This window comes from Pelophylax lessonae (genome assembly GCF_965119305.1).
Source record: "Pelophylax lessonae genome assembly, chromosome: 6".
NCBI lineage: Eukaryota > Metazoa > Chordata > Amphibia > Anura > Ranidae > Pelophylax > Pelophylax lessonae.
The window spans coordinates 220357483-220383205 of record NC_138773.1 but is presented as its reverse complement, the minus strand read 5'-3'; the positions used below and the strand labels follow the sequence as shown (position 1 = coordinate 220383205).

The following is a 25723-nucleotide window of genomic DNA, read 5'->3' as shown; positions in this document are numbered from 1 at the left end:
TGAGTAAGAAATGTGGTGATTTCTCAGTTCAGGCTGAAAACCTAGTGGAGAAAACTAAGGCTGTTGGTGAAAACGTGAAGCAAATGAATAAGTGCCTTTCAGGGAGTGTTTCCAAAATGGAACTGGTGAAAGACGGGTGGCAGAAGTTTGATCGTGATCTTGAGATGCATTCCATGTGGAATTCAGATAGAGAAAAAGAACTAGGTGACCTTGAGCGGTCAAATAGTTCAGCAGAAAGTGCATTGAAGAAACCTGTAAAAGAATGTGTTGCAGTTCCATGCTTCTTCACTGATGCAGAGAGGAGGTCTATAATGGATACCACCCAGATCGCTGGGTTCAACTGTGTTGTTGCCTTTGACCCCTATGTTGGTGGAAGGAAAGTTGATGATGTTCTGGTTGGCTTCTTCTGTGAAGAGTTTGGCAAGAAATATAAACTGAATATCAAATCAAATAGTAGGCCTTTACTGCGACTCGCTCAGGAGGGCGAAAAGTTTAAGAAGTTGATGAGTGCAAATGCTTCAGATCTGCCTATGAATATGAAATGTTTGGTGAATGATATTGATATCTCTGGGAAAAGGAACAGGGGTCACTTTGAAGAAATGTGTGACAGCCTGTTGTCTCAATTGGAAAATCCTCTGCACAGCATCTTAGAGCAAGCAAAGCTCAAGAAGGAAGATCATTCCCTTTTACAACAAAAAGTCAATGATTGTGTACAGATGTATGGAGAGGCAACTCAAGTCACAGAGGGATGTCAAGAGTCCCTACTTGGAACAAAGCTTAGTGAAGCAAAGGTTCTCAAAGTTTTGTGGAAAACATTTATGGATTGCAGAGAGAGGCGTCTTAAGAATGTTGAAGACATTAAGACTAGCCCAATTGAGTTGCCTATGGATCACGGTCCTCCATGGTGGATTGGACAGACGGTTATGAGGGACAAGCTGTCTGACATTTATGAGAAAGCTGTCAATGAAGATGACAGAAACGAGAAGGAGCAAAATGATGCCAAAAATGCAGTTGAAGAATGTGTATATGAGATGAGAGACAAACTGTGTGGCATTTATGAGAAATCCGTCAATGAAGATGACAAAACAGTTTCATCCGGAAGCTTGAGGATAATAGGAGGCTTATCAGTGAGTCAGCAGTGCCTGACACATGCGTGCCTGGAAATATGTGTCCCAACCCTAGGGTTGAAACAAGAGGGGGGGGTATGTGACAGGAAGTCAGCTAAATCTGGGAATGTAGTCACAGGAAGGAGATACATTTCTACCTGATTTAGAAAGTCCATTAATTAATTTAGGGTGTTGGCTACAGAGCTAGCCAGCAGGAAGTTGAAAGGCCTTCACCTGTTCAGAATGAGGGAGTTAAGGCTCTATAATTTGTTCAGAGAAATTCCTATTGTTTGCTGCCTCCAGAAGCTGCATCCTGAAGCCATGTGGGCTGGGAGCAGGAGGACAGTCAGCGTGTGCCTCCCGACAGGATGTGTGGGCCTGGGAGAAGACCCCCCGGAGTGATGTGTGCCCGGGACGGTAACCAAGGGTGAATACGTCTCAAAGGTGAGAAGACGAAGTGTTTCTGTGTGAAAGAAACAAAAGGACTGTGTTGCCCTGTGAAACTATTATAAAAGGACTATTGAGTGTCCACTGTAGGACAAGGAAGTCTGCCCGACGGTAGGTTGGAGACAGACACTTAGGCAGGTTCCAGTTGTGAGAAGGTAGCCGCCCACAGAGGCAAGGATTTATTTTCTGTTTTATTTTATTTTGGATGTTTTGCTGCATACAGCCTGGTGAAGAAAACACCCTTTAATAAACCACACTGTTTGTTTGCAAGCACTTGTCGGCTACCTCTCTGGGAAAACGCACCCCCCAAGGGGTCATCCACACCCGCCACCGAGCTAATCCCTCACAATACATATACATATACATATACATATATATATATATATATATATATATATATATATATATATATATATATATATATATATATATATATGACAATAGAGCCCCCCTGTCCCTGTTAATCAAGGTGGGGGCTTCATTTACATCACAAGACAGACTAGATATGTCAGATTAAAAACAAGTGGCTTGGCTCCTCCCCCCTCTGATGCATTGCATGCAAAATGGGGGATTTTGTCCTTGAGTTTCATACCTAGGGGCTCTTCCATCTTGGCCCATTCCATATGAAGCACAAATGCAGTCTCTTTGGAGAAAAATAACTTATAAAAAGATGCTCGTCAGTCTCCTGAAGAAGCGATCGCGAGATGGCGAAACATGTTGAGCAGGCATTATCCAGTTATTCTCTCTTTTTTATATGTTTTTAAAACAATGTGTGTTATCTTTGATGAATAAAAATTTGTAAAATTGTTTTTATCAAAATGATTTTTTCTCCATGATTTATTTGTGTGTTTGTCCCACAACAAAATCCTAAATCTTTATGAATATTAGGGATGTGGTGCTTATAAAATGTATCTCCAGCAACCATTTAAAACTTTGTGACACCAGTGCCATAGTAAATATTGGCCTAAGTGTTGAACTAGCAACATTGATCATATGGCGGGCCAGAGCCTCCGACCTCCTATTAGCCGGATCGTTAAAGGCTGGGGACTCCTCAACTGGAATTAAGGTGGCTTTATTTAACCTGGAAACCAGGTCTCTAAAACAGGGAAAATTACAAATGGGACCGTCCACTTTTTAAGCAGGGAATCCTCATAAGGATACCGCATCACAAAATGCTTAGGGACCGCAAAAGTGCGTTTTAGACATCCTCACTGTTTTGTGACAATATAATCAAAGTAAGTGGGAAAGGGGACCTCCCTCGCCGGCTTTGAGGGCCTGTGGATGCCAAAAGGGACCGGCATCTCCCGCCCCAGCATTAGCTGCATCCTCCATCTTTAAAGTTTCACGTTCTGACACAATCAGTGCATCCACCAGCACCTTTTCATGCGTGGCTAGAGGAGAAGAGGAATCATCCTCACTATCTGATCAGATCCAGAAGGGTAACTTGCATCTGCGGCGGCTGAATCAGATCCAGGATCTGAGAAGACAGATGAAGCAGGTGAAGACGGGGGACGCTTTTTGCTAGCCAATTTTCCCAGGACCAAATCCACCTTTGACATTAAGGACTCCAGGACCGCCGTCAGTGCAGTCAGGGATTGTTGGGACCCAGAGGGTCCAGCAGCCTCTGCAAGGGGATCAGGGGGGGGGGGATGTGCTCCAGGGACTTCATTAGTGAAGAGAGGGACCCACAGAAATAAAAAAAATGTATAACACTGCTAGGCACATGGCGACACCACAGGTCCCTGCACAACCACTGCTATAGCAGAGAGAGGAAGAGAGAACCCCCACAAAAAAGACTCACCCCCACCGATCAGGCCCCAAGCTAACTGCACACCATGCGACGATCAGGAAGAGAAAAATCCAAGAGTCAGCACTAGGGAATGAGGAGGGGGTCTCACTACTAAAATCACCGCCCATATAGCTTCAAAAAACATAGCCACCGCTATTTTTAATGAGAAAAACCACAAAAAATGGCCACCAAGGCTATACAAACATGGTGGCCAATCTACAGCAAAAAAAGGCTAAAAGAAAATGGCAGCATCATGTGGCTCCCAGGGGTGACCCCAGGAGCTCCGAACATGATCCCAGCAGGAAGGGGGCCCTGGCAGGAGCCCCCAACAGGTACAACCCCTTCCCAGAAGTTGTTCATCAGGTCGCTGGAGGCGTGCTTCACCCCCACCCCCAATCACCAGCTCGACACCCCAAACCGACCTAAAAAAGTATGGCCACCCCATGGGAGGGGGGGTGTAACAAGTCAGAGGACCACCGAGAAAAAGAAAGGGGGACGCTGCATGAAAAAAAGGGGAAAAAGTTCAATTTAAAAAAGGAAAAAAAAAATTGCCATTGCCAGGACCTCCTGGCTAGGCAGAAAAAAATAAAAACAACTGAGTGCCTATAGCTGAGAGTGGGAGTTTACCCCCCAGGGACTGCCCCATAGGCTTAGTCAGGCTTTTTCCTGCCTAGTGTCCTACTCCTGTAGGGTGCAGTATAACCCAATGGTCAAGAAGATAAGGAGCTGTGTCCATCAATGAGCGAAAAAGTAAAAATAATAAAAGAATTAAAAAAACGCACCCCCACACAATATCAGTACTTAAACCCCAGGATGTCATATGACGTCCAACCAGGCAGAAGTGGGTAATTCGCAATGCTAACACATTAGGCTACATTCACACCTCAACATTTTTCTCACAGAGAAAATCTACAGATCTTGCTATGTATAAGAATGGTTTGTATATCTCAATTTATAAAAGTATAATGCTAGTTCTAAAAGTTTGTGAAAGACAGAGCAGATTTTAAGGCATATGTTAGATATTTCAAATATTTTACACCACTGCCACTTATCTCATTATGTGCTATGCCTTCATATGCTTTGAGTGTTTTTTTCACTTAGCAACGATTTCAGATTTTAAAACCGTGAAAATTTGACAGTTATTTTGACTCAGATTTTTGGGTGTCCCCTCTCCTCCTGCATTCCACATCATACAAAATTAAGGATCCAACAGGAAGAGCGAGATTCCTATTTGAAGGTCATTGCAGATGTACAGACCTAGAAACTCTTAGGTAAAATCTCAGTCTACTGAAATCTGAAACCGTTTTGGGTTGACTGACACTTTAGTACTTTGCACCGTTTGGTTTATCAAGAAATTAGATGCTTAGGAACTTTTCTTAAAGTGGAGCTCCAGGCTCCTTCAGAAAAAAATTAAAAAGTCAGCAGCTACAAAATAGTCTCTCAAGTGCTTCCACCGCCATCTTGGCTAAGAGAAACAGGCAGTGAAGCCTTGCGGATTCAAAGCCGGTTCCGTATGTGCATTTGTTATTGGCCCAGTGGCAGGGGAAGCAGGAGGGGGGCCGAACTTCCGGCTGACTTTGCCGCAGAAAACTCAGCCGGAAGTGAGAGTGGGCATCTGTCAAAAACGGTACCCGCTCCCCCCAAAAGGTGCAAAATGTGGCAGTGGAGGAGGGTAGAAAGCAAACAACCTGTCTCCCTTTTTGGGTGGAGATCCGCTTTAAAGTGTTACTGCCATGGGTAGATTTTTGGTTAGATTTTTGGTTAGAAAAAACAGTGCTCTTTATACAGCATTCGGCACTTGGGGCAATTTTTAAATAACCCGAGAATGAAATTAAGACCAAACTATGGTCACTCATAATGGCCTGGAAGGCTTTATTTTTTTGGAATCTCTGGGAAGAAAAAAAATCTTATTGGTTACTGTGAAAGACAACTCCACCTTTGCCCCTGGTTTTTGTTTTCTAGTTCTTAATAACTTCTTTTCACTAGAAGATATTAATTTTAGGAATGAACATCAGATTTGAATATATTTCTAACAAGAAAAATGTAACAGAATGACAACCGGCACACCATGTTCAAGTGAGCAGTACCTTACAAAAATTAAAATTACAGAAAATTACACAAAAAAAAAAAAAAAAAACACCACACAAGGATTACAGAACATGGTGCTAATAATGGAGTTTTTCTTTAAAGTTGAACTTTAGTCAGAAAATTAAGTCCTGCAAGATCACTTCATACTGGCTTATTTTTCAGATATAGCTATGTAAAACATTGAGAGAAAAAAAGTGCCTGTACTGTTTAAAGTCAAGTAATACATGCTCTCACCCTTCTCTGCAAAGAGCAGCTACTCTCTATTTTTAGGCACTGTGCCGAATTTGTAGAGGCTAATCGGCAAACAGCCTAAACATTTACTGCTGTTCAGGGGATTTAGGTTTCAGCAAAATGGCAGCCTCCAGCATGACGAAACAGTAACGATGCTGGAGGTAATTTACAGCACACACCAATATTGGCAGCATAATTATGGAATGTATGTACCTTGCCAAAGAACATTATTTCTATTAAGTTGATATGGGTAAAGTTCCACTTTTAGTTCACAATGCAAAGACTATGTGTGATAACGAGTTGTATCGAATACAATAGGTTTTAGTGTTCAGCAGTTTATAGCCTAACAGACCAATAGCTGATTTCATTCTGGTTGCTTAGGGTTACTCTGTTTTGCCCTGTCTTATATAAATGTAAAACTTCAACTACAGTGTTAACATAATACTGTACATAAACATTATAGATTACAAACAGAAATGCATAATTAAAGAGTTTGTTAAATCACTATACAAATTTACCTGCAAATCCCTTAAGCCGCCGCCCTCCCCCCACAAACACACAGATTATGTCCCAGCATTAAATTTATTTAGCTTGTTCAGGTTAGGAAAAATTTCCATTACTCTCTGTGAGATCATCACAAGGATTTTAAATTTGTGCAGGAGCAGCACTTCTTACTGATGTAGATGTATCGTCTAGAACTACATCTCCCAAGAGCCCTTCCTCTGCACAAAGTATGTGTAGAGAAGAGTATACTCTTCAGGGTCATGGCTGCACCATTGTTTTGCTGGGAATAAAATGTAATTATGCAAGTTGAGAAAGGTAGGGGTAGGTGGAACATGGAACATGAAACTCTATAGGCCAGCAGGCTGGCCTGACAACACCAGTTATGGATTAAGTTCACAAAAAAGGTGCTGTGTTGTCAGCCCAAATAGGCATTTAAGAGCGCACTGTATTACTGGAACCTTTTAATAAAGGTTTTAAATGATATCATACTACTGAGAGTTTCCTTTTATCTTTTCTTCATCTGGAGAATATGGGCCATTGATGAGTAATATGTGAAGAGACATATTTGGAAGGTTAACTTGGAAAAAGACAAGTCATTTGAGACTTCATTATGCTTAAAGTTCTACATCTCTGGTCAATAATTCTGGAACACACTGGGTAGAAGGGGAATGTTGCACTTGGGTTTTCTTTTGGTCTTGGAGAACACAGGATACACTTTCTGGGAGTGGACTTGATAAAGCACAGTTGACCAACACGTGCAGATCACATGGCTGTGGAAACTTCACAATGGACCTCATGCAACTTTAAAGAGTGAAGAGGCACAGATTCCTTCAGACTCTAGGACCTTGATTTCCAAATGAAATGCAAAATTTTCCAGTCCGTGAGGATTTGGGGATCCATGTCACCTGCTGGTGTTGGTCCACTGTGTTTTATCAAGTCCAAAGTCAGCGGGCCCCTCTACCAGGAAATTCTAGAGGACTTCATGCTTCCCTCTGTTGACCATCTTTATGGAGATGCTGATTTCATTTTCCAGCTGGACACTGCCAAAAGTACCAATACCTGATTTATTGATCATGATATCGCTGTGCTTGATTGGCCAGCAAACTCAGCTGACCTAAACCCCATAGAGAATCTGTGGGATATTGTCAAAAGAAAGATGAGACACCAGACCCAACAATGCAGATGAGCTGAAGGCTGCTATCAAAGCAACTTGGGCTTCCATAACACCTCAGCAGTGCCACAGGCTGATCACCTCTATGCCACGCTGCATTGATGCAGTAATTTATGCAAAAAAGGAGCCCAGACCAAGTATACATGGACATACTTTTCTGTATTAAAACCTTTTTTTTTTTTTTTTATATATATTATTGGTCTTCTGTAATATTCCACTTTTCGGAGATCTAAAATTTTGGGTTTTTACTAGGTGTAAGCCATAATCATTAAAATTAAAAGAAAGAAAGAAATGCTTGAAATATAATCAAATCACTCTGTGTGTAACGCATCTATATAAAATATATGAGTTTTACTTTTTGAATTGAATTACTGAAATAAATTACCTTTTTACATGATATTGTATGTTTATGAGATGTACATACATACACACACAGTTTTACTTGGTAAAGGTTCAAACGTTAAGCTTTTACATATTTGTTGATTTATGAAATCTATGTGAAACAATAAAATAGACAATGCAAAGAAAAAGCAAGACACTTCTTACCTCTTCATATTGGTAGCCATCTTCAGATCCCTCAGTAATAGTCATTTCTACAGTGGTATTAAGGAACTAAACCAAAATAAACTAAACTAGTTTTTTTTCTTACTTTTTCAAACATATATACAAAAACACCAGTACACCAGGTAAAAACAAGCATGTATTTTCAACTTTATAGCTACAATATAGAGACTTCCAATACAGTGAGGGAAAAGTATCTGACCCCCTGCTGATTTTGTACGTTTGCCCACGGACAAATACAATTTCCAGTCTATATTTTTAATGGTAGGTTTATTTTAACAGTGAGAGACAGAAAAACAAAAATATCCAGACAAATCTATTTCAAAAAAGTTATAAATGTATTTGGATTTTATTGAGTGAAATGATTTGATCCCCTATCAATCAGCAAGATTTATGTCTCCCAGGTGTCTTCTATACAGGTAAAATGCTGAGATTAGGAGCACTTTCTTAAAGGGAGTGCTCCTAATCTCAGCTGGTTTGTTTCTGTGGACAGGTGTCTTTTATACAGCTATCAATCAGATTCCAATCTCTCCACCATGGCCAAGACCAAAGAGCAGTCCAAAGATGTCAGAGACAAGACTGTAGACCTACATAAGGCTGGAATGGGTTACAAGACCAACGCCAAGCAGCTTGGTGAGAGGGTGACAACAGTTGATGTGATTATTTGCAAATGGAAGAAACACAAAAAAAAAAAAAAAGTCAATCTCGGTTCTGGGGCTCCATGCAAGATCTCATCTCATGGAGTTTCAATGATCATGAAAACTGGGAGGAATCAGCCCAGAACTACACAGGAGGATCTTGTCAATGATCCCAAGGCAGCTGGGACCATGGTAACCAAGAATACAATTGTTAACACACATTACGCAGTGAAGAACTGAGATCCTGCAGTGCCTGCAAGGTCCCCCTACTCAAGAAAGCACATGTACAGGCCTGTCTGAAGTTAGCTAATGAACATCTAAATAATTCAGAGGAGAGCTAGGTGAAAGTGTTGTGGTCAGTTGGGACCAAAAATCAAGCTCTTTGGCATCAACTCAACTCGCCGTGTTTGGGAGGAGGAGGAATGCTGCCCATGACCCAAAGAACACCATCCCCACCATCAAACATAGGAGGTAGAAACAATATGCTTTGGGGGTGTTTTTCTGCTAGGGGGACAGGACATCTTTACTGCATCAAGAGGACGATGGATGGGGTCAGGTACTGTCAAATCTTGGGGGAGAAGGCAACAAAGGAGTGGCTCAAGAAGAAGCCCATTAAGGTCCTGGAGTGTCCTAGCCAGTCTCCAGACCTTAATCCCATAGAAAATATGTGGAGGGAGCTGAAGGTTCGAGTTACCAAACGTCAGCCTCAAAACCTTAATGACTTGGAGAGGATCTGCAAAAAGGAGTGGGACAAAATCCCTCCTGAGATGTGTGCAAACCTGGTGGCCAACTACAAGAAATGTCGTCTGACCTCTGCGATTGCCAACAAGGGTTTTACCATCAAGTATTAAGTCATGTTTTGCAAAGTTGTCAAATACTTTTTTCACTCATTAAAGTGCAAATCAATTCATAACTTTTGAAATGCCTTTTTCTGGATATTTTTGTTGTTATTCTGTCTCTCACTGTTAAAATAAACCTACCATTAAAACTATAGATTAATAATGTCTTTGTCAGTGGGCAAACATACAAAATTAGCAGGGGATCAAATACTTTTTTTCCCTCACTGTATGTTTAGAGGAGATCTTAGTTTAAAATTTGTCAGGACAAGGGAAAAAAAAAAAAAAAAAAAAATCGATTGCTCTGCGATTGGTAGGAGTTTCTGCACTTTGTTCTTTGTCCTTTTAAAAAAAAGAACAAAAAGGCTACACAATAACTCACCTTGTAAATACACTCGTCCAAAAAAAAAAATCACAATCTAAATACCTTTTTAAAAAGTGTTTCTATGCTGTCAGGTGACAGCAAAGCTCTGTTTCCATCCCCTGTGCGTATGTGGAGGGCTCACAACACTGTTGAATTCCTGCTGAACTTGCAGAGTAACAAGACAAACAGATTTCCAAGCTCTCCTTACCAACCAAATGTGCAAATGTGTGCAACTAAACCCCTGTTTTTAACACGTACTGTTGGACAGGTCAATTCGGTTGGTCGCAGATTGGTCGGTAAGGAGAGCTTGGAAATCTGTTTGTCTTGTTATATGCATTGCCCTTCCAATGCTCCTTGCTGCAGAGACCAGTTACAGGTGTGGACAGTAACCAGTTGTTTTTGAACTTGCAGAGTGTAGTGATGTCACCTGATCCTGTAGAGTGTAATGACCTCAACTGCCATCATCTACAGCTCTAAAGCATTGTTAGCCAGGAGAGTTCACACCCACCAGCCATAGAAAAGGGGGATACAGACAGAGTTTTGCAGTGACTTGACCACATAGAAAAAAAAAATAATATTAATAATTTTTCTTCAGTTAAGAGTGTTGGTGGAAAAAAGCAAATGGGCCCATCAAATCTGCCCTTAATGGAGATTTCCCATTCCCCTGGATGGATTTCCTGGGAGCCTCCATTAACATTTGAGCATTTTTCTGCTTGTTTCCCTATGTCTTATTCAGCCTTCCTATGAAGAATCTCACTCTCTTCAATTGTCCCTGTTCACACTTGTGAAAGTACATGAGTTTTTTTTTAGCTTATTTAGACATTATTGATCCTATTGATTTCTTTGGGAATGCCTTTAAATGTGTTTTCATACATTTGTACCCCTCCAAAATTAATTTCCTCCTCTAGAACAGCTTGATTTACTTTGCCCAGGAAACAAACTCCTGAAACTTGATAGACATATACAAGCAAAAAGGCTTGTTAAGAGCCGGTTCACACTGGGGCGACCTGTCAGGCGACCTGGTCGCCTGACAGGTCGCCTGCCATAGAGAAGCTGTGGACCCGGTCTAACAGGAGCGACACAAGTCGCTCCGACTTAGAAAAAGGGTCCGGAGCTTCTTTGGGGCGACCCGGAGCGACTGCATAGACTTCAATGTTATGAAGTCCGTGCCGGCTGCTCCGAGGTCGCGGTGCGAGCAGCGCACCGTGACTTGTGAGGTCGCCCCGGCAAGTCGGATCGCTCTAATATGAACCGGCTCTTAGACACCTGTAATATGCTTATAATACTCCTGAGAAAAAAAATAAATAAATAAAAAACAAAACAACAACTTTAAAATCACCAGGAATATACTCTGCCCAGGTGTGAATGCAGGTTTAGACAGTTGTCTCCGTTCACCTCCTGTTGCAGTGACAGTTGTAACATGTCGGGCTTCTTATCACTTTCTGTCCTAGTGACAAAAGTCACCATGACATACACATTGGTTAACATAGCAATATAATATAACATAATATAGTAAACCTATATCACGATATATTAGGCAGGTAACAGGTTTTAGCCAAATGGTCTGTGTTCTCTTCTTGTATAAACAATATTGGTTCCACCCACCCTATTTTGCATCAAAATGTGCCAAACTGATAAGAGGAGGGTACCTGTTCCCTGGTCTGATGGGGATATGAGGATCGTTTGCTTTGTTTACAATCTCCCTGCATTCCCCGCAAAGCTCTGCTCAGTAGAATTCAAGAAGTAAGCTCTTTGTGGTTGATCTACATACACTATATTCTCAAAAGTAGTGGGACGCCTTCCTTTATACACACACACACACACACACACACACACACACACACACAAGCTTTAAAGGCATCCCAGTCTTAGTCCATAGGGTTCAATATTGAGTTGGCCCACCCTTTGCAGCTATAACAGCTTCAGCTCTTCTGGGAAGGCTGTCCACTTCTTCATAAAAGATGTTCTATCAGGTTGAGGCCAGTCAAGTTTCTCCACCCTAAAGGCGCTCATCCATTTCTTTATGGATGTGCACTAGTCCAAATCATTTGGTGGGAGGGGGGGGATTATGGTGTGGGGTTGCTTTTGGCCCCTTAGTTCCAGTGAAGACAACTCTCAAGGCATCAGTGTACCAAGACATGTTGGACAATGTTATGCTCCCAACTTTGTGGGAACAGTTTGGGGATGGCCCCTCCCTGTTCCAACATGACATGACCAGTGCACAAAGCAAGGCCTATAAAGACACGGATGAGCGAGTTTGGGGTTGAGAAACTTGACTGGCCTGCACAGAGTCCTGACCTCAACCCGAAAGAACACCTTTGGGATGAATTAATTTGAGGGAATACTACGAGCCAGGCCTTCCTCGTCCAACATCAGTGCCTGACCTCACAAATGCGCTTCCGGAAGAATGGTCAAACATTCCATAGACACACTCCTAAACCTTGTGGACAGCCTTCCCAGAAGAGTTGAAGCGGTTATAGCTGCAAAGGGTGGGCCAACTCAATACTGAACCCTACGGACTAAGACTGGGATGCCATTAAAGTTCATGTGTGTGTAAAGCCAGGTGTACCAATACTTTTGACAACATAATGTATATGTATGGCAGCTCCAAAATACAGTTTTGCCAGGAATAAAAGAAATGCATCTTGCGCAATGATAAGCAGCGCTGATATGTAATTATACCAAGCTGAAATGGTTAATTATTTACAGCTAGAGTCTTTTTAATGTGATCATAAAGGCAGAAATAACAGTTTTTTTTATCTGAACTAAACAAAGCATTACCATGTATACCGTGTTAATTTACTCTAACACAATTTTCAGGCATTATGTACAGTTCTGCAGATATTTAGAATTTTCATAATTTTGAAAAAAATCTAATGAAAAACAAAAACGCTATCTATTGAATCATGATGTTTTGGAAAGAATGAACTATTTGGTGATGATAAAAATATAATTACACAAAATTTAGAGCTTTAAAGCAACTCACACAAATGTGTAATTTCTTCATTTACAGTGTGATAATCTCCGTGCTGAGATCATCTGAATGCTAGCAAGCGGACAACAAACAGCACTTACTGCCTATAACAGCTAAATGAGCTCGCACTGTCTAGCACCTGTGCTTTACACCATGCAGATGGCAAAACTGTTGCTTATCACAAGAATGCAGTAAATAGAGTAATAACATGTTTGAAATGGATAACACTGAGGATTCTGAAGAGCGTATCCTACAATTAGAATTCATTTTGTGATTACAACTGTTCCGTGATAAATCGTCTTTATAAAACATAGTGGGTATTGCTCTGATCCCCTGAAAATGTCTATCTAAGAAGCATCTATTGATGCTTGTATGGACTTGGCAAGATTCAGCGTTTATAGAGAACAGCACTTACAAATGCTTTTTCACCGCATCATTTAAATAAGATGGAAATGGAACACTTGCCAAAGGTTAAGAGGAAAATAGTCCTATTCAGCGTCACACTGTAAAATATATACCCAATCAATCAGTAGTTAGGCCTGTTACATGTGTCATTGTGTGATTCACTTGGTCTGAGGGAGTGTCCCCACTGTGCCCAATAGGGGAGCTTGTTGGACAGTGGAGGAAACCCAGCCAGTGACACACAGGCTTTGTAACTGTACCAGAGGGTTGGCACATGTAGTAGTGCATCCTGGAATACGTTAGATAAGCCACGGGCACATGCGAGAGGGTGTCTTTGGGCGGGAAGCCAGGTCCCAGGAGGAGGGTGAAGGCTGCCTCTCCTCCTGCTGCTGAGGAAGGTGGTCACAGGCGGTCAGCCTAGTGGACCAGAAGTGTGGTGCTGAACCAAGAGGTCCAGTGGATACTGACAGAGGAGCAAGCGGCAGAGTGACCTGAGGAAAAACAGTGTCCGTGAGTACCAGGGGTCTGCCCAGAACAGGGACCACTCCAGGAGGGCGTCAGTGGACAGAAGTTCAGCGCACACAGTCAGTGAGAAAGGGGGTGCCAAGTTAGACACTGAAGAGTAATCCAAGTGAGAGTACATATTCTTTATCTTCACTTCAGTGGCAAGGTGAAGCAGCGGCCTTGCCGCATTTTGCAGTCAGTTGTCCTCTGGAATTGTGCATAGTTCAAGTTGGAGTATCCCACTTATTCCCTTCTCCCATCCAAGTTCTAAAATAAAAACCAAATCCCCTGGACTGTTAATTGTCTGAGCCAAGAACTTTTGCAGTGTGTTTTCTTCTAGTTGCTAATGGTAACCCAGGGGAACCCAAGAAGTGCGATTCTCAGAAGCTCTCTAGGGGGCAGTGCTACATACATACATCTATCTAGGCTGATAATCAATTTAGCTGTGCTAGGTGGTATCTAGCCTGGCTAATTTGTAGTCTTTGTGATCATTGGATTTTCCTCCTAAGCCTGGTTTAGCTGTGGTTTCTCCCTTTTGTCAATAGGTGGCACGGTTACCTTTGGCATTAGTGTGATGAATTACAGTGAGTAGGGTTATGAATATGTATATTTTTCTCAGCCAATCATACTGGTCGCTGAGTATGCTGGGAAAAAATATTTATTTGGAGGAAGTCGGGTGATCTTTATCCTTTTCCACCCAGCCTCCTGTCAGGAACAGCTACTGCTGGATAGGCCTGAGGCCCAGCCATGTGCTTAGAACTCTGTAAGGGAGAGCCTTTCTTTACTACCTGGAAGCATGAAGGACAGGATGGAGACCTGAGATGAAGTACCAGAGGTGACCCTGCCATGAATCGGGGAATCATGGAGAGCCTGGGAACGCATCAAGGTGGAATCATCCAGAGAGTTCCTGCACATGCTGCAAATTGAATACTGTTGCTATAGGAGACAGCTTATGCTACAAAGTACAGATTGCTGGTTCTAGCTTAACCACTTACAAACTGCCAACCCCAATTATACATCAGTACTTTGACATTAAATACCGGTGTTATGGCAGATAGCTACTATAACCCCGGTATTTTTTTTTTAAACTGCGGGAGGTCCGCTTTAACATAAGGGTTGTTCCAGCGGCGGATTTGCCACGGAATCACCTTTATGGGTTGCGGGAAAGGTGCCCCTCCCCCCATGGTCATTTTCCCCCTGCTTTCTGGACCCATTAGTAGCGGGAAAACGATCCGGTCCGCTGTCCCCCTCAGGCAGGAAGTCTAGTGAGAGCAAGATGGCCCTCATTTGACTCTATGGCCTTTGACAACCAGAGTGACTTTTTCTCTATCATGAAAAAAGAAATTACTTTTTTTCCCCTTTCTTTTTTAGTGTAGATGTGAGATGTGAGGTCTTTTTGACCCCAGATCTCACATTAAAGAGGTCCTATAATGCTTATTTCTATTGCAAGGGATATTTACATTCCTTGAAATAGGAATAAAAGTTCAAATTAAACAGTATAAAAATAAAAAGCGAAAAGAAAAATGCTAAAATTCTTGTGCTATGGATGTATACACACCCTTATGAAAAAATCAAAATTTCAAATGTGTGCTGAAATATTATATTATATATATATATATATATATATATATAAATAAACAAGACTTGGGGGCGCATGCGCGACGCAAAGCTGGATGGAAGCTAGAGTCTCAGCTCCGCCGGAGGGGAGAGAGAGAAGCTGCTTCCACTGGGCCAAATCGACAATTCTTCAGCTTTTTACCTCCCGTACCCCCGTAGGAACCTTCCGTGCATGCCGTCAGATAAAAAGAAACAATGAGGCCGCCCGCCACAGCACTCCCTGAAGACTTAACTTCTCCGCACCAAGGAGGTCACTAGGATGACGAAAGATAGCGCCCAGTCTCTTCCCACGCTGCCTGCGGAGTCCTCTTCACCACCATCCTCGTCCACCGCTCCTACAGGGGATCGTGAGTACACTCAGGGCATTACTAAGGCAGACTTAGATGCGGGGTTTGCGGCTATATATGAAAAACTGGCTGATAAAATTCAGACAGAGGTCCATAAGTCCACAAACACTCTGACATCAGAGATCGCTGCATTGGGAGGCCGCACAGATCTACTTGAGGCGAAACATGATGAACTTTCACTTGCTCACAATGTTCTCAGGAAGGATTTTGAGCTTCTGTCAGACAACTATATCCTGCTCCAATCTCAAGTGGAAGATTTGGACAATAGGAATCGCAGGAATAACCTGCGTCTCAGAGGATTACCCGAATCTATAGCTGAGCTCTCCCCTGCAGTTTAGAAGCTCTTCAGTGAACTGCTACCTGACAGGCCTGAATTTGCATTAATTTGTGATAGGATCCATAGGGCTCTGCGCCCCAAGCCTCCACCAGATAAGCCCCCTAGGGATGTAATCTTGTGCCTTAAGGACTTTCTGGTAAAAAAAGATATTCTTTGTGCATCCGGAAATACCCCTAATATTGTTTTGGAGGGGAACAGGATCCAAATCTTTCTGGATATTTCTCAGGCCACTTTGGAAAAACGCCGCAAGATGAAAGGGGTTCCTTTTTGGACACTAATTGAGACATATCACCATTCTTTGTTTTTCAAATGGTCTAGGATATATAATTAATATAGATTCCTTTGTCTATTCTTTCCTTTGGACATAAATATAACCATCAGCTCTCCTATATGTGGGACAACTACAGGGCTACCATCTACTAGGCACTCTGGTCTGTAATGACACACTGCCTAAAGAAATCACCTTGAAACTAATAAGATGACAATGCTGTTAATATAAGGTGGGTTATCTTCTACAATGTGGATAGCATCATGCTGTTTTTGTTCGTGATCAACCGAGCAAGGACTCTAATGATTTGTAGATATCTATTATTGTAAATCAATTGATATATGACATTAATTTTGAAATACAATATAGATGATGTAAACTCATCCTTCTATGGATGTTAAAAGTATTATGGATATGTCTATATGTTTATATCCATATACATCTTTACTGGTCAAATATCTTTATTGCAAATTTTTCCACCTACAGAATGAATCAGATCCCAAGTGTGTCAGTTTCTGTGTCCTAATCATTGGGCCCCTTGTGGAGCTCGGGCCCCCTGTCCTCTCTGCCACCTGCATATTCCATCTCGATCCCCACTATCTCCCCTCTAGTTTCTGGGGGGTGTAAGATATGGGTGCGACTCAGATCTAGAAGTCCTCTGACCTGCCTCTCCCTGACGTGCAGCAACTCATTTTTAATTTAAGCTACCACTTATGCATCTGTGACCATATTGAGGGTATGTCTATACTGTGACTAAAACTAGAGGAAAAACGGTTTAACCTTAAAATACGTAAGGGGTTCTTCACTGTCAGAGCAGTAAGGATGTGGAATTCTCTTCCACAAGCAGTGGTATCAGCAGGGAGCATCGATAGTTTCAAAAAAACTATTAGATGAGCACCTTAAAGACCACAACATACAGGGGTATACAATGTACGGTTAACAGCAAACACACACACACATCATAGGTTGAACTGGATGGACTGAGGTCTTTTTTCAGCCTCACAAACTATGTAGCTTCTTGTTGCCCTGGCCAAACTTTGAGATGTCTAGTTTCCATCAATTTCAAAATTACCTTATTGTTTTTTTTCTTAGAATGGTACATTTTCTCGGTTTAACCACTTCAGCTCCCTGCACTGGCTGTTACAATTTAAAGAAAGTGCTGCTGCGTCATTGGTTCACAGATCCCAGTCAATCAATGATCTACAAGTACCAACAGCCTATGCCGCTGTCGGCTTGTAGTTCTCAATTGCTTTCTCTAGGTTCATTGAGCTTCTTGTAATTAACTGCCTGCTTGTTTTGGAGGTACAGGCAGACAGCTACATGGACAGTCTGCAGGACCGTGGCATTATGCCAATGATCTGATCTTTTTTTTTTTTGTAAACGTTAACCTATCCTTTAAAAGGGATAAGCTCAACTTTTAACAAAAAATAATAAAATGCACATTATTTTGCAGGTAAACTATTTTTCTTTTTTATTAGAAGCCTGGAAAGAATTGCACCAGCAATCAGCAGATCGCTGATGCCATACAGGTCTTATGCAAACTGTCAGTGTGAGCTGTCTGCCCATACATTGTATGGGCAGGCAGCTTTACACTGACAGGAAGAATTAATGAACTACCGCAGCGCTCAACAGCGTCATCGTAGTTCATTACTTCTAGTTGATGGATTCACAGGGATCGGTGAATCAATGACGGAGCCATGTGGGAGGAGCCCCACACGACTGCGCTCTTTTTAAACTTTGGCGGCGAGTACAGGAAGAGTATCCCCAGCTTGCTGCCACAAGGAGGGCAGGGAATAAGGGGGAGAGGAGTCTGATGCTTAACATGATACCAAAGTATGGGTGTAAAGTGGAGAAAATTATTTGATTTCCTGCACATTTTGTAAGTTTGCCCACTTACAAAAAAAAAAAAAATGAAGGGTCTTTAGTTTTTATCATAGGTGTATAGTAAATGAAAGAGAATATCAACTAAAATTCAAGAAAAAACACGATACAAATGATATAAATGGAGTTTCAGTAAAATAAGTATTTGATCCCCAAGCAAAACATGACTTAGTACTTGGTGGTGAAACCCTTTTTGGCAAGCACAGAGGTAAGACATTTCTTGTAGTTGGTTACCAGGTTTGTACAAATCTCAGGGGGGATTTTGGTACACTCTTCTTTAGAGATCTTTTTTTAAAATCATTAGGGATTCTTGGCTGTCGCTTGGCAACTCGAACTTTCAGCTCCCTCCATACATTTTCCATACGATTAAGGACTGGAGACTGGCTCCTTGCCTTGGTGGTAGGTTTTGGGCCATTGTCATGCTGGAAGACCCATCCATGACCCATCTTAAGTGTTCTGGCTGAGGGAAGAAGGTTCTCATCCAAAATTTTGCAACACAATGCACTGTCCATTGGCCCCTTAATGCAGCAAAGTTGACCTGTGCCTTTAACAGAGAAAAAGCCCTAAAGCATAATGTTTCCACCTCCATACTTGACCGTCAAGATTGTGTTCTTAGGGTCATAGTCAGCATTTGTCTTCCTCCAATCACGGAGAGTCGAGTTTGTGCCAAAGGGGTCAACTTTGGTCTCATTTGACCCCAGCACTATCTCCCAATCCTTTTCTGAATCATTTAGATGTTCTTTGGCAAACTTCAGATGGGCCTGTACATGTGCCTTCTTGAGGAGGGAGACTTTGTGGGTGGTTCAGGATTTCAATCAATGACGGTGTATCGTGTTACCAATAGTTTGTTTGGGGACTGTGGTCCCAACTGCCTTGAGATCATTCACAATCTCCTTCAGTGTAGTTCTGGGCTGATCTCGCACTTTTTTAATGCTCACCCCATGAGGAGAAATCTTGCAAATAGTTCCAAATCGAGGGTGATTGATGGTTATTTTGTATTTCTTTCGTTTGCAAATTATCGTTCAAACAGCTGTCTCCTTCTCAACAAGCTTCTTGCTGAAGGTCGTGTAGCCCATTCCAGCCCTGTGCAGGTCTACAATCTTGCCCCTGATGTCCTTTGACAGCTCTTTGGTCTTGCCCATGATGGTGAGTTTGAATGGCAGAAAGATTCTGTGGACAGGTGTCTTTTATAGACATAACTAGTTGTCATTAGGAGTACCTTCTTAAATTGACAGGACTAATATGTGTACCAAATGAGCACATACTGTAGCCAGTCTGTGGGAGCCAGAATTATTGTTGGTTGGTAAGGAATCAAATACTTATTTCAGCCACTGAACTGCAATTCAATTTATAACATTTTTATTATGTGTTTTTTTCTGGATTTATGGTTAATATTCTGTCTCTATCATTTAAAATATACCTATGATAAAAACTATAGACCCTTCATTTCTTTGTGGGTGGCCAAACTTACAAAATATGCAGGGGATCAAATAATGATTTTCCCCCCACTGTAACATGTTCGGAAAGGTGTAACTACATATTTGGTGCAGTAACACTTTTATAAAACACTCCCCCTCACTCACCCTCTCCATTCTTATACTTGCCTGCCAAAAATCTAGCAGGATATCACTGACTAGATCATCTGGTTGATTGGTAGAAATCTTCCTGGTGGGGTCTGTAATGCAACTTATTTCTATAAACTCCTAGTATTGGCTTGTTAAACTTTAAAAAGGGGTGTAGACAAGTATTTACATCCAAACTACACTTGTAACATGTGTGGACACGCAGGGAACATGTACAGCTAAGGTGGTCAATCACAGGCCGTGTGCTGGAGCTCTCCTCCCTTATCACCACTTATCATTTGGAGTTGGAGAAAGCGGTTATTAGTGACTTGTGCAGATAACAGAGGAATGAAGCAGGGGAGAGAAATCACACTCAGTGCTTTGGACTGAGACAAGTACACACTGTAGAACGTTGTGCTATGTTCATACTGCATGTCTGAGGTTTATAACCACTCTAAAGAAAAATTTGATGAAACTATTGGGGGGAATACAAAGCAACCAGCAACCGTGACCAGGAGTATTTAATGTGCACCATTGCTTACAGAGTGCAGCGGACAAAACTATACAACATAAATTACAGAGTACACTGTGCAGAAGTCAGTAGCATGCAATGGATTGCTTAGCTTATTGAGGGCAGGGGGGTCAAAGGTAGACCTCACCGCACAAGATACAGAGTGCAAAAGACAGGAGTATATAACACAGTGCTGTCTGCAAGTCAGTGGTCAGCAAAAATGGCATGGCATCAGCAATCAAAAAAAAAAAAATGCAAGGGTCAAGGTATAGGCAGAAGTATAAAATAAATAGGGGGAGTGTAAAAAAAATTCGTTATAGGATAAGTTCACTTTAAAAAAAAAAAAAATAATAATAAAATAAATAATTTTACATGTTTTTGCAGGAAAAAAAAAAAAAAAAGTGAATTTATTATTTATTTATTTTTTGGAGTCTGTATAAAGTATTGCACCAGGGATCAGCTGGTGCCATGCAGGTCTCCTGCAGACCTGGCAGTGTGTCTGTGTACTCTTACATCATGTACGGGCAGGCAGATACACTGAGAGGAACAAACCAATAGTTCATTCGGAACTACAAGCGAACATCTGCAAAGGACGTTGAGACCTGTAGTTTATTCACAATCAGAGCTCTGTGTCTGAAGGGAGCTGCCATGTGAGCGGAGCCGTGCTGATTTAAAAAACTAACAGCTAGCACAGGGAACTTCTCCCTGTACTGCTGTCTTTGGGAGGGGGGGGGGGGGGGGGGAAATCGGGCAGCGGATGCAGCATTGGGAATATGTTACACATCCTTTAAAATCAGTGGGAGAAATACATCTTTCCCCTCCCAAGTAACTGATGGTCAGTGGCATAACTTTACTCTCCCTCTTCCCAGACACTGGCAATCCATGAGGACCCATTTACACCATGCAGGGAACATATTAAGGTAAACAACTTTTAGGCTTTCTACTATTCTATGCATGAAGGTAAAAAGCCTTCAGAGTGCAGCCCCCGTAATATTTACCTAAGCCCGTTCCTGGAGCCGAGGCTCTCCTGGATCTCCTCTTCATTGGCTGAGAGGCAGGAGCCATTGGCTCCCACTGCTGTCAATCACAGCCAGTGAGGCGGGAGCGCTGGGCAGGGTGGGGCTGAGCCATGCTCTCCTTGCCTTTTGAAGACAGAGTGCTCGCTTGGGAGCAAGCACACAAAAGTGCCCCCATAGCAAGCAGCTTGCTATGGGTCCACTCAGCAAGGAGGAAGGGTCCATAGCACCAGCAGAGGAGGACTGGGGCTGCTCTGTGCAAAACCATTGCACAGAGCAGATAAGTACTACAAAACGCTTTTACTTTAAAAGGTGGAGGTTCCACTCTTCCTCCCCCCCACCCCTTTTGGAAGGGAATGGGAGTAAGCACCTATTTATGACAGGCGAGGCGAGCAGCGTGGAAGTTCACCTTCCCCATCCGCAGCCTCTTGGAACATGTCACACGTCCCAGGAGGCTGCGGGTTTATCCAATGGGGAGCTGGCAGTGAAGCCACAGGAAGCCACAGCCGACTTCCCACAAGCAAGATGGCAGTGGCAGGGGCCCAGATCCCTCGACTAGTATGTGTGTGTTTTTTTGTAAACATATGAGATCATCTCTCATCGCCAGCTCTCCTTCCTCACACAGAGACTGCAGTGTGAGGAAGAGAAGAGCCGATCAGCGGTAAGGGGACACAGGGAAGGGGACACAGAGTAATGTAATCAGGGCACTGATCACCAGTGCCCTGATTACACAAGAGGGGAAAAAAATGCCATAACTGCCCACAGTGCCTGCCATCAGTGCCCACAATCAGTGCCCACAATCAGTGCCAATAGTGCTGCCAGTCAGTGCCTGCTCATCTAGGCACTGATGGGCACTGACTAGCAGCACTATGGGCACTGAGTGTGGGCACTGATGGTGCTGCCCATCAGTGCTCATCAATGCCGACCATCAGTGCCACCCATCAGTGTCCATCAGTGCCGCCTCTCAGTGCCGCCCCTCAGTGCCACCTCTCAGTGAGGCATATTAGTACCTCCTCATCAGTGCCACCTATTCAGTGCCGCCTATCAGTGCCACCTCATCAGCGCACATCAGTGAAGGAGAAAAATGTATTTATTTTCAAAATGTACTCACAGAAAATAAGAAAAACTATTTTTTTTTTTCAAAATTTTCTGTCTTTTTTTTTTTTTTTGTAAGAAATAAAAAACCCAGAGGTTATTAAATACCACCAAAAGAAAGCTCTATTTGTGTGAAAAAAAAATGATAAAAATTTCATATGGGTACAGTGTAGCATGACCGTGCAATTGTCATTCAAAGCGTGAGAGCGCTGAAAGCTGAAAATTGGCCTGGGCAGGAAGGGGGTAAAAGTGCCCAGTAGGCAAGTGGTTAAGAATCAGCAGCTACAGTATTTGCAGCTGCTGACTTACTTTTTTGTACAAATAGCCAAAGTTCCTCTTTAGTTATGATTTTTTTTTTTTAGTTTTACAAGCCTTATTTTTATATTTTTCCATGCATTTTCTCATGTGGCACCATGCGCTTTCGTGCACCTGAAAACATGCTGCGTTTTCAAATGCGTAGGAGGTGCCATTAATGTGGTTCTAAAGTCAGGACTTTTTTTTTTGGTGTAGCACCCTACAGGTAGGTGCTAGGTAAATGTATAGTGGGCCTTGTCTGCCTAACAGCAGGGCTGTGATTTATTTTGGGTAAGGTGTCATGGTTTCCAGGTGTGCCTGCTGAAGGGGAAGTCTACCCACTGGCTCCTGTGAGAGGCTTCTCATAGGGTAGAGGAGGAAGCCCAATCAGGGGACACATTCAAGCTTGTAACTACCCCAAAAGGCAGATTATGCTGCAAAGGATTCTGGGAGTGGGTATAGGTTTGGGGGAAGCGCATGACTAGGTGTCTTTGGCGGGAGCAGAGTCCCAGGAGGGAGAAAACGGCTGTCTCTCCTCCTGTCTGAGGAAGTGGATGTCTCAGGGTGTCGCCCGAGAATCCAGAGAGTGCTGAGTTGAGCTGAGGGGATCCGGTGTGCCGAGAACCAGCGGAGAGCTAGAGGGGTCCAGTCCCAGGAAAGCCTACACAGGTCATGAGTACTGAGGAGACCACTCCGGAAGAGGTTCTGGGATCCATTGCCAGCTAGCTGTAAAGGGGGTACCTAGGTTGAGGACCTGAAGCAGCAGAGGGGGTACATAGTCAGTGGACCCTGAAGAGCTAAAAGTGTAAAGGGGGCGCCTGCAGTTTGGGCCCTGAATTGTATAGAGTGCCAGTTGAGAGTTGCAGCTATAAGGAAATTCACAGCAAGCTACCTCAGGCCAATGCCAGGCTGGAGAGAGTGGTCAGAGACTTTGCATTGCAGCAGTGTCAGTAGTTCTATGCTTCACAGTCCTGGGTCTTCTGAACCTAGATTCGAGGATTCAGCACTTCTCTCAAGTTACAGTGTGTTCTAAGCGTCAGTGAGCGCTGGCTGGCGTCGGCTGGCATCAAGGCAGCATTAACTGACATTTTCTGGATAAAGTCCCAAATTGTATCTAGTTGAGCCTAAAGGAGTATCCCACTCATTCCCTTCTCCCATCCACTTTATCTACAATAAAACCACAAAACAAAGATGCCGGAGTTGTCAATGTCTCAGTTTTCACACCCAGGGTCGCAGCTCACATGGGCTGGGGAGGTAACCGGTAATAATGGCAGACGCACATCAGGCCCAATGCCTGGAAAACCTGCTACATTACCTTAACACATTCCCTGCATTAAGATAAAAATGTCACAGCAGTAATATCTCCCCTTACCACCCTATATGCTTCCTGGAGTCCTATCTCCATCCAGCACGGTGGCCATCTGCAGCGGCACTGGTCTGGGTTCCTCTCCTCACATGATACAGAGGCATTAGTTGCTGCTGTCAATCAAATCCTGTGAGCAGAGATGAGCTGTGCTTTGTGTGTCTATGGATGCACACAGCCAGACTCAATAGCAAGCCTGCAGGTGTGCCCCTATAGCAAGTCGCAGAAGAGGAGAAGCAGGGGATCGCCAGTGGGGACCCCAGAAGTGGAGGATCCGGGCCACTCTGTACAATATCATTGCACAGAGCAGGTAAGTATAACATGTTTATTATTTTGAAAAATAATTAAGCCTTTACAATCACTTTAAGAACCAATGGCACCTCCAAGCCTCTGTTAGAGAGCGGCGGATGCGGTAAGACAATACTAAGGTCATTTTCAGATTAAACATCCCTGCGGAGACGCAGGCCCATGTGGTCCTGACACAGCTGCTGTCATTGCCTGTCCTTGGTGTCATAGGATTTGTCCTAGGGAAATGTCCTGTACTAGGTCAGGGGGATGTGTGCTGTGATTGCTGCATCATGGAGTCCAGGAAAGGAGGAAGGCAGCAGGTTTACATTGCAGTCATTACATTCCCACACTCTAAGCAGTGATGAGCATATCCCTGCCAGTCACATTCAGCCATATCCCCCCCAGTCCATGCAGCCCCGTCCCTCTCCCCCCTACACCCATGTCCCAGTCACCGTGCCCCCACAAGCAGGGTAGGATACGTTCCAGGTAGTATTCGTCTCTGTCCCCGTCCATGGCTGCAGGTGCACGAGTTGCTGCGGTTGGAGTCTTTGCGTTGCCAGGTAACCGCTGCTGGTTCTACAATCTCGCGAGACGTCTTCCCGGAAGAGTATAAACGAGCAGGAGGCGTTGTGTAACCATGGCAACGGAGGACGCGTCCTGACAGAGCGGCGTGTTAACAGTGAACAGCTGTTGTCTATAACGTTCTATCCTTAGTAACGTCAGTAGCTCGTTCCCAGTCCCAATTGAAACTTTGCATTGTACTGCCTGCCACCGATTCCTCTTAACCTCAGATTTATATCTATTTTTTTTTTTTTATTATTATTCTTGGGGAGAACTGCTGCAATGTCCCTTTTCCTTTACATTTTTAATAAAGCCATGCACACCTGAGCCCAAAAGTGCTGCTGATGCAGGCGTTTGAGCTTTTTTTCTTCTACCTCAAAACCCCCCTCTATGTTAGTTGTCCATGCACCCTACAGGCGTTTCCAGGAGTTTAGAGGCAGCAAATAAAAAAAATAAAAAAAACAGCAAAGTCACATTCAGGAGAGAAAAATAATAAAACGCCTGATCTGCCCAAGCACTACGCACATTTAGAACTTGAGTGTTTTTTTTCATTTCAATAGCGAGAAAATATTAATATTGCAGACAATAACATTTTTTTTTAAATGTGCTTGCAAAAACGCAGCTTAGATGTGTTTTTGAAGAGCTGCTTTTCACCTATCGTAACATGTCACACTCATATTCAGGGGGTAACATGTAACATGTTAGGAATGGACCGGCCTCCACACCTCCCCGATCCATGCTATGATAGCTAGCAGGGTTCTTCTCCCTCCCCGGTTTCGTCACTGATTGACAGGGCTCTGGGCATGGAAAACTACAAGGGCCGGCAGCCTTTGAGGCTGTTGACTTGTAGTTTTCAATGAACTACCACAGCGCTGTGGAGCGCCATGTTAGTTAATTCACGCTTCCTGTCGGATTGTATCTGCCTACCCATATGGGATGTACAGGCAAGCAGATACACTGGCAGATCT

General features: G+C 43.1%; 1 protein-coding gene across 2 annotated transcripts in view; it reads right to left on the bottom strand.

Annotated features, from left to right (window-relative positions):
* The window catches only part of SPAG16 (sperm associated antigen 16), a 1690414-nt gene extending 1665619 nt beyond the window's left edge, over nt 1-24795 (bottom strand). For both annotated transcript variants that reach the window (XM_082260930.1, XM_082260929.1), the window contains exons 1-2: nt 24674-24795; nt 7883-7929 (exon numbers count right to left, since the gene is read on the bottom strand). In XM_082260930.1, coding sequence (XP_082117056.1) covers nt 7883-7929; nt 24674-24707 — 81 coding nt within the window. In that variant the 5' untranslated portion in view covers nt 24708-24795. The remainder of the gene's footprint in view (nt 1-7882; nt 7930-24673) is intronic.
* Between the last annotated feature and the right edge of the window lie 928 nt (nt 24796-25723).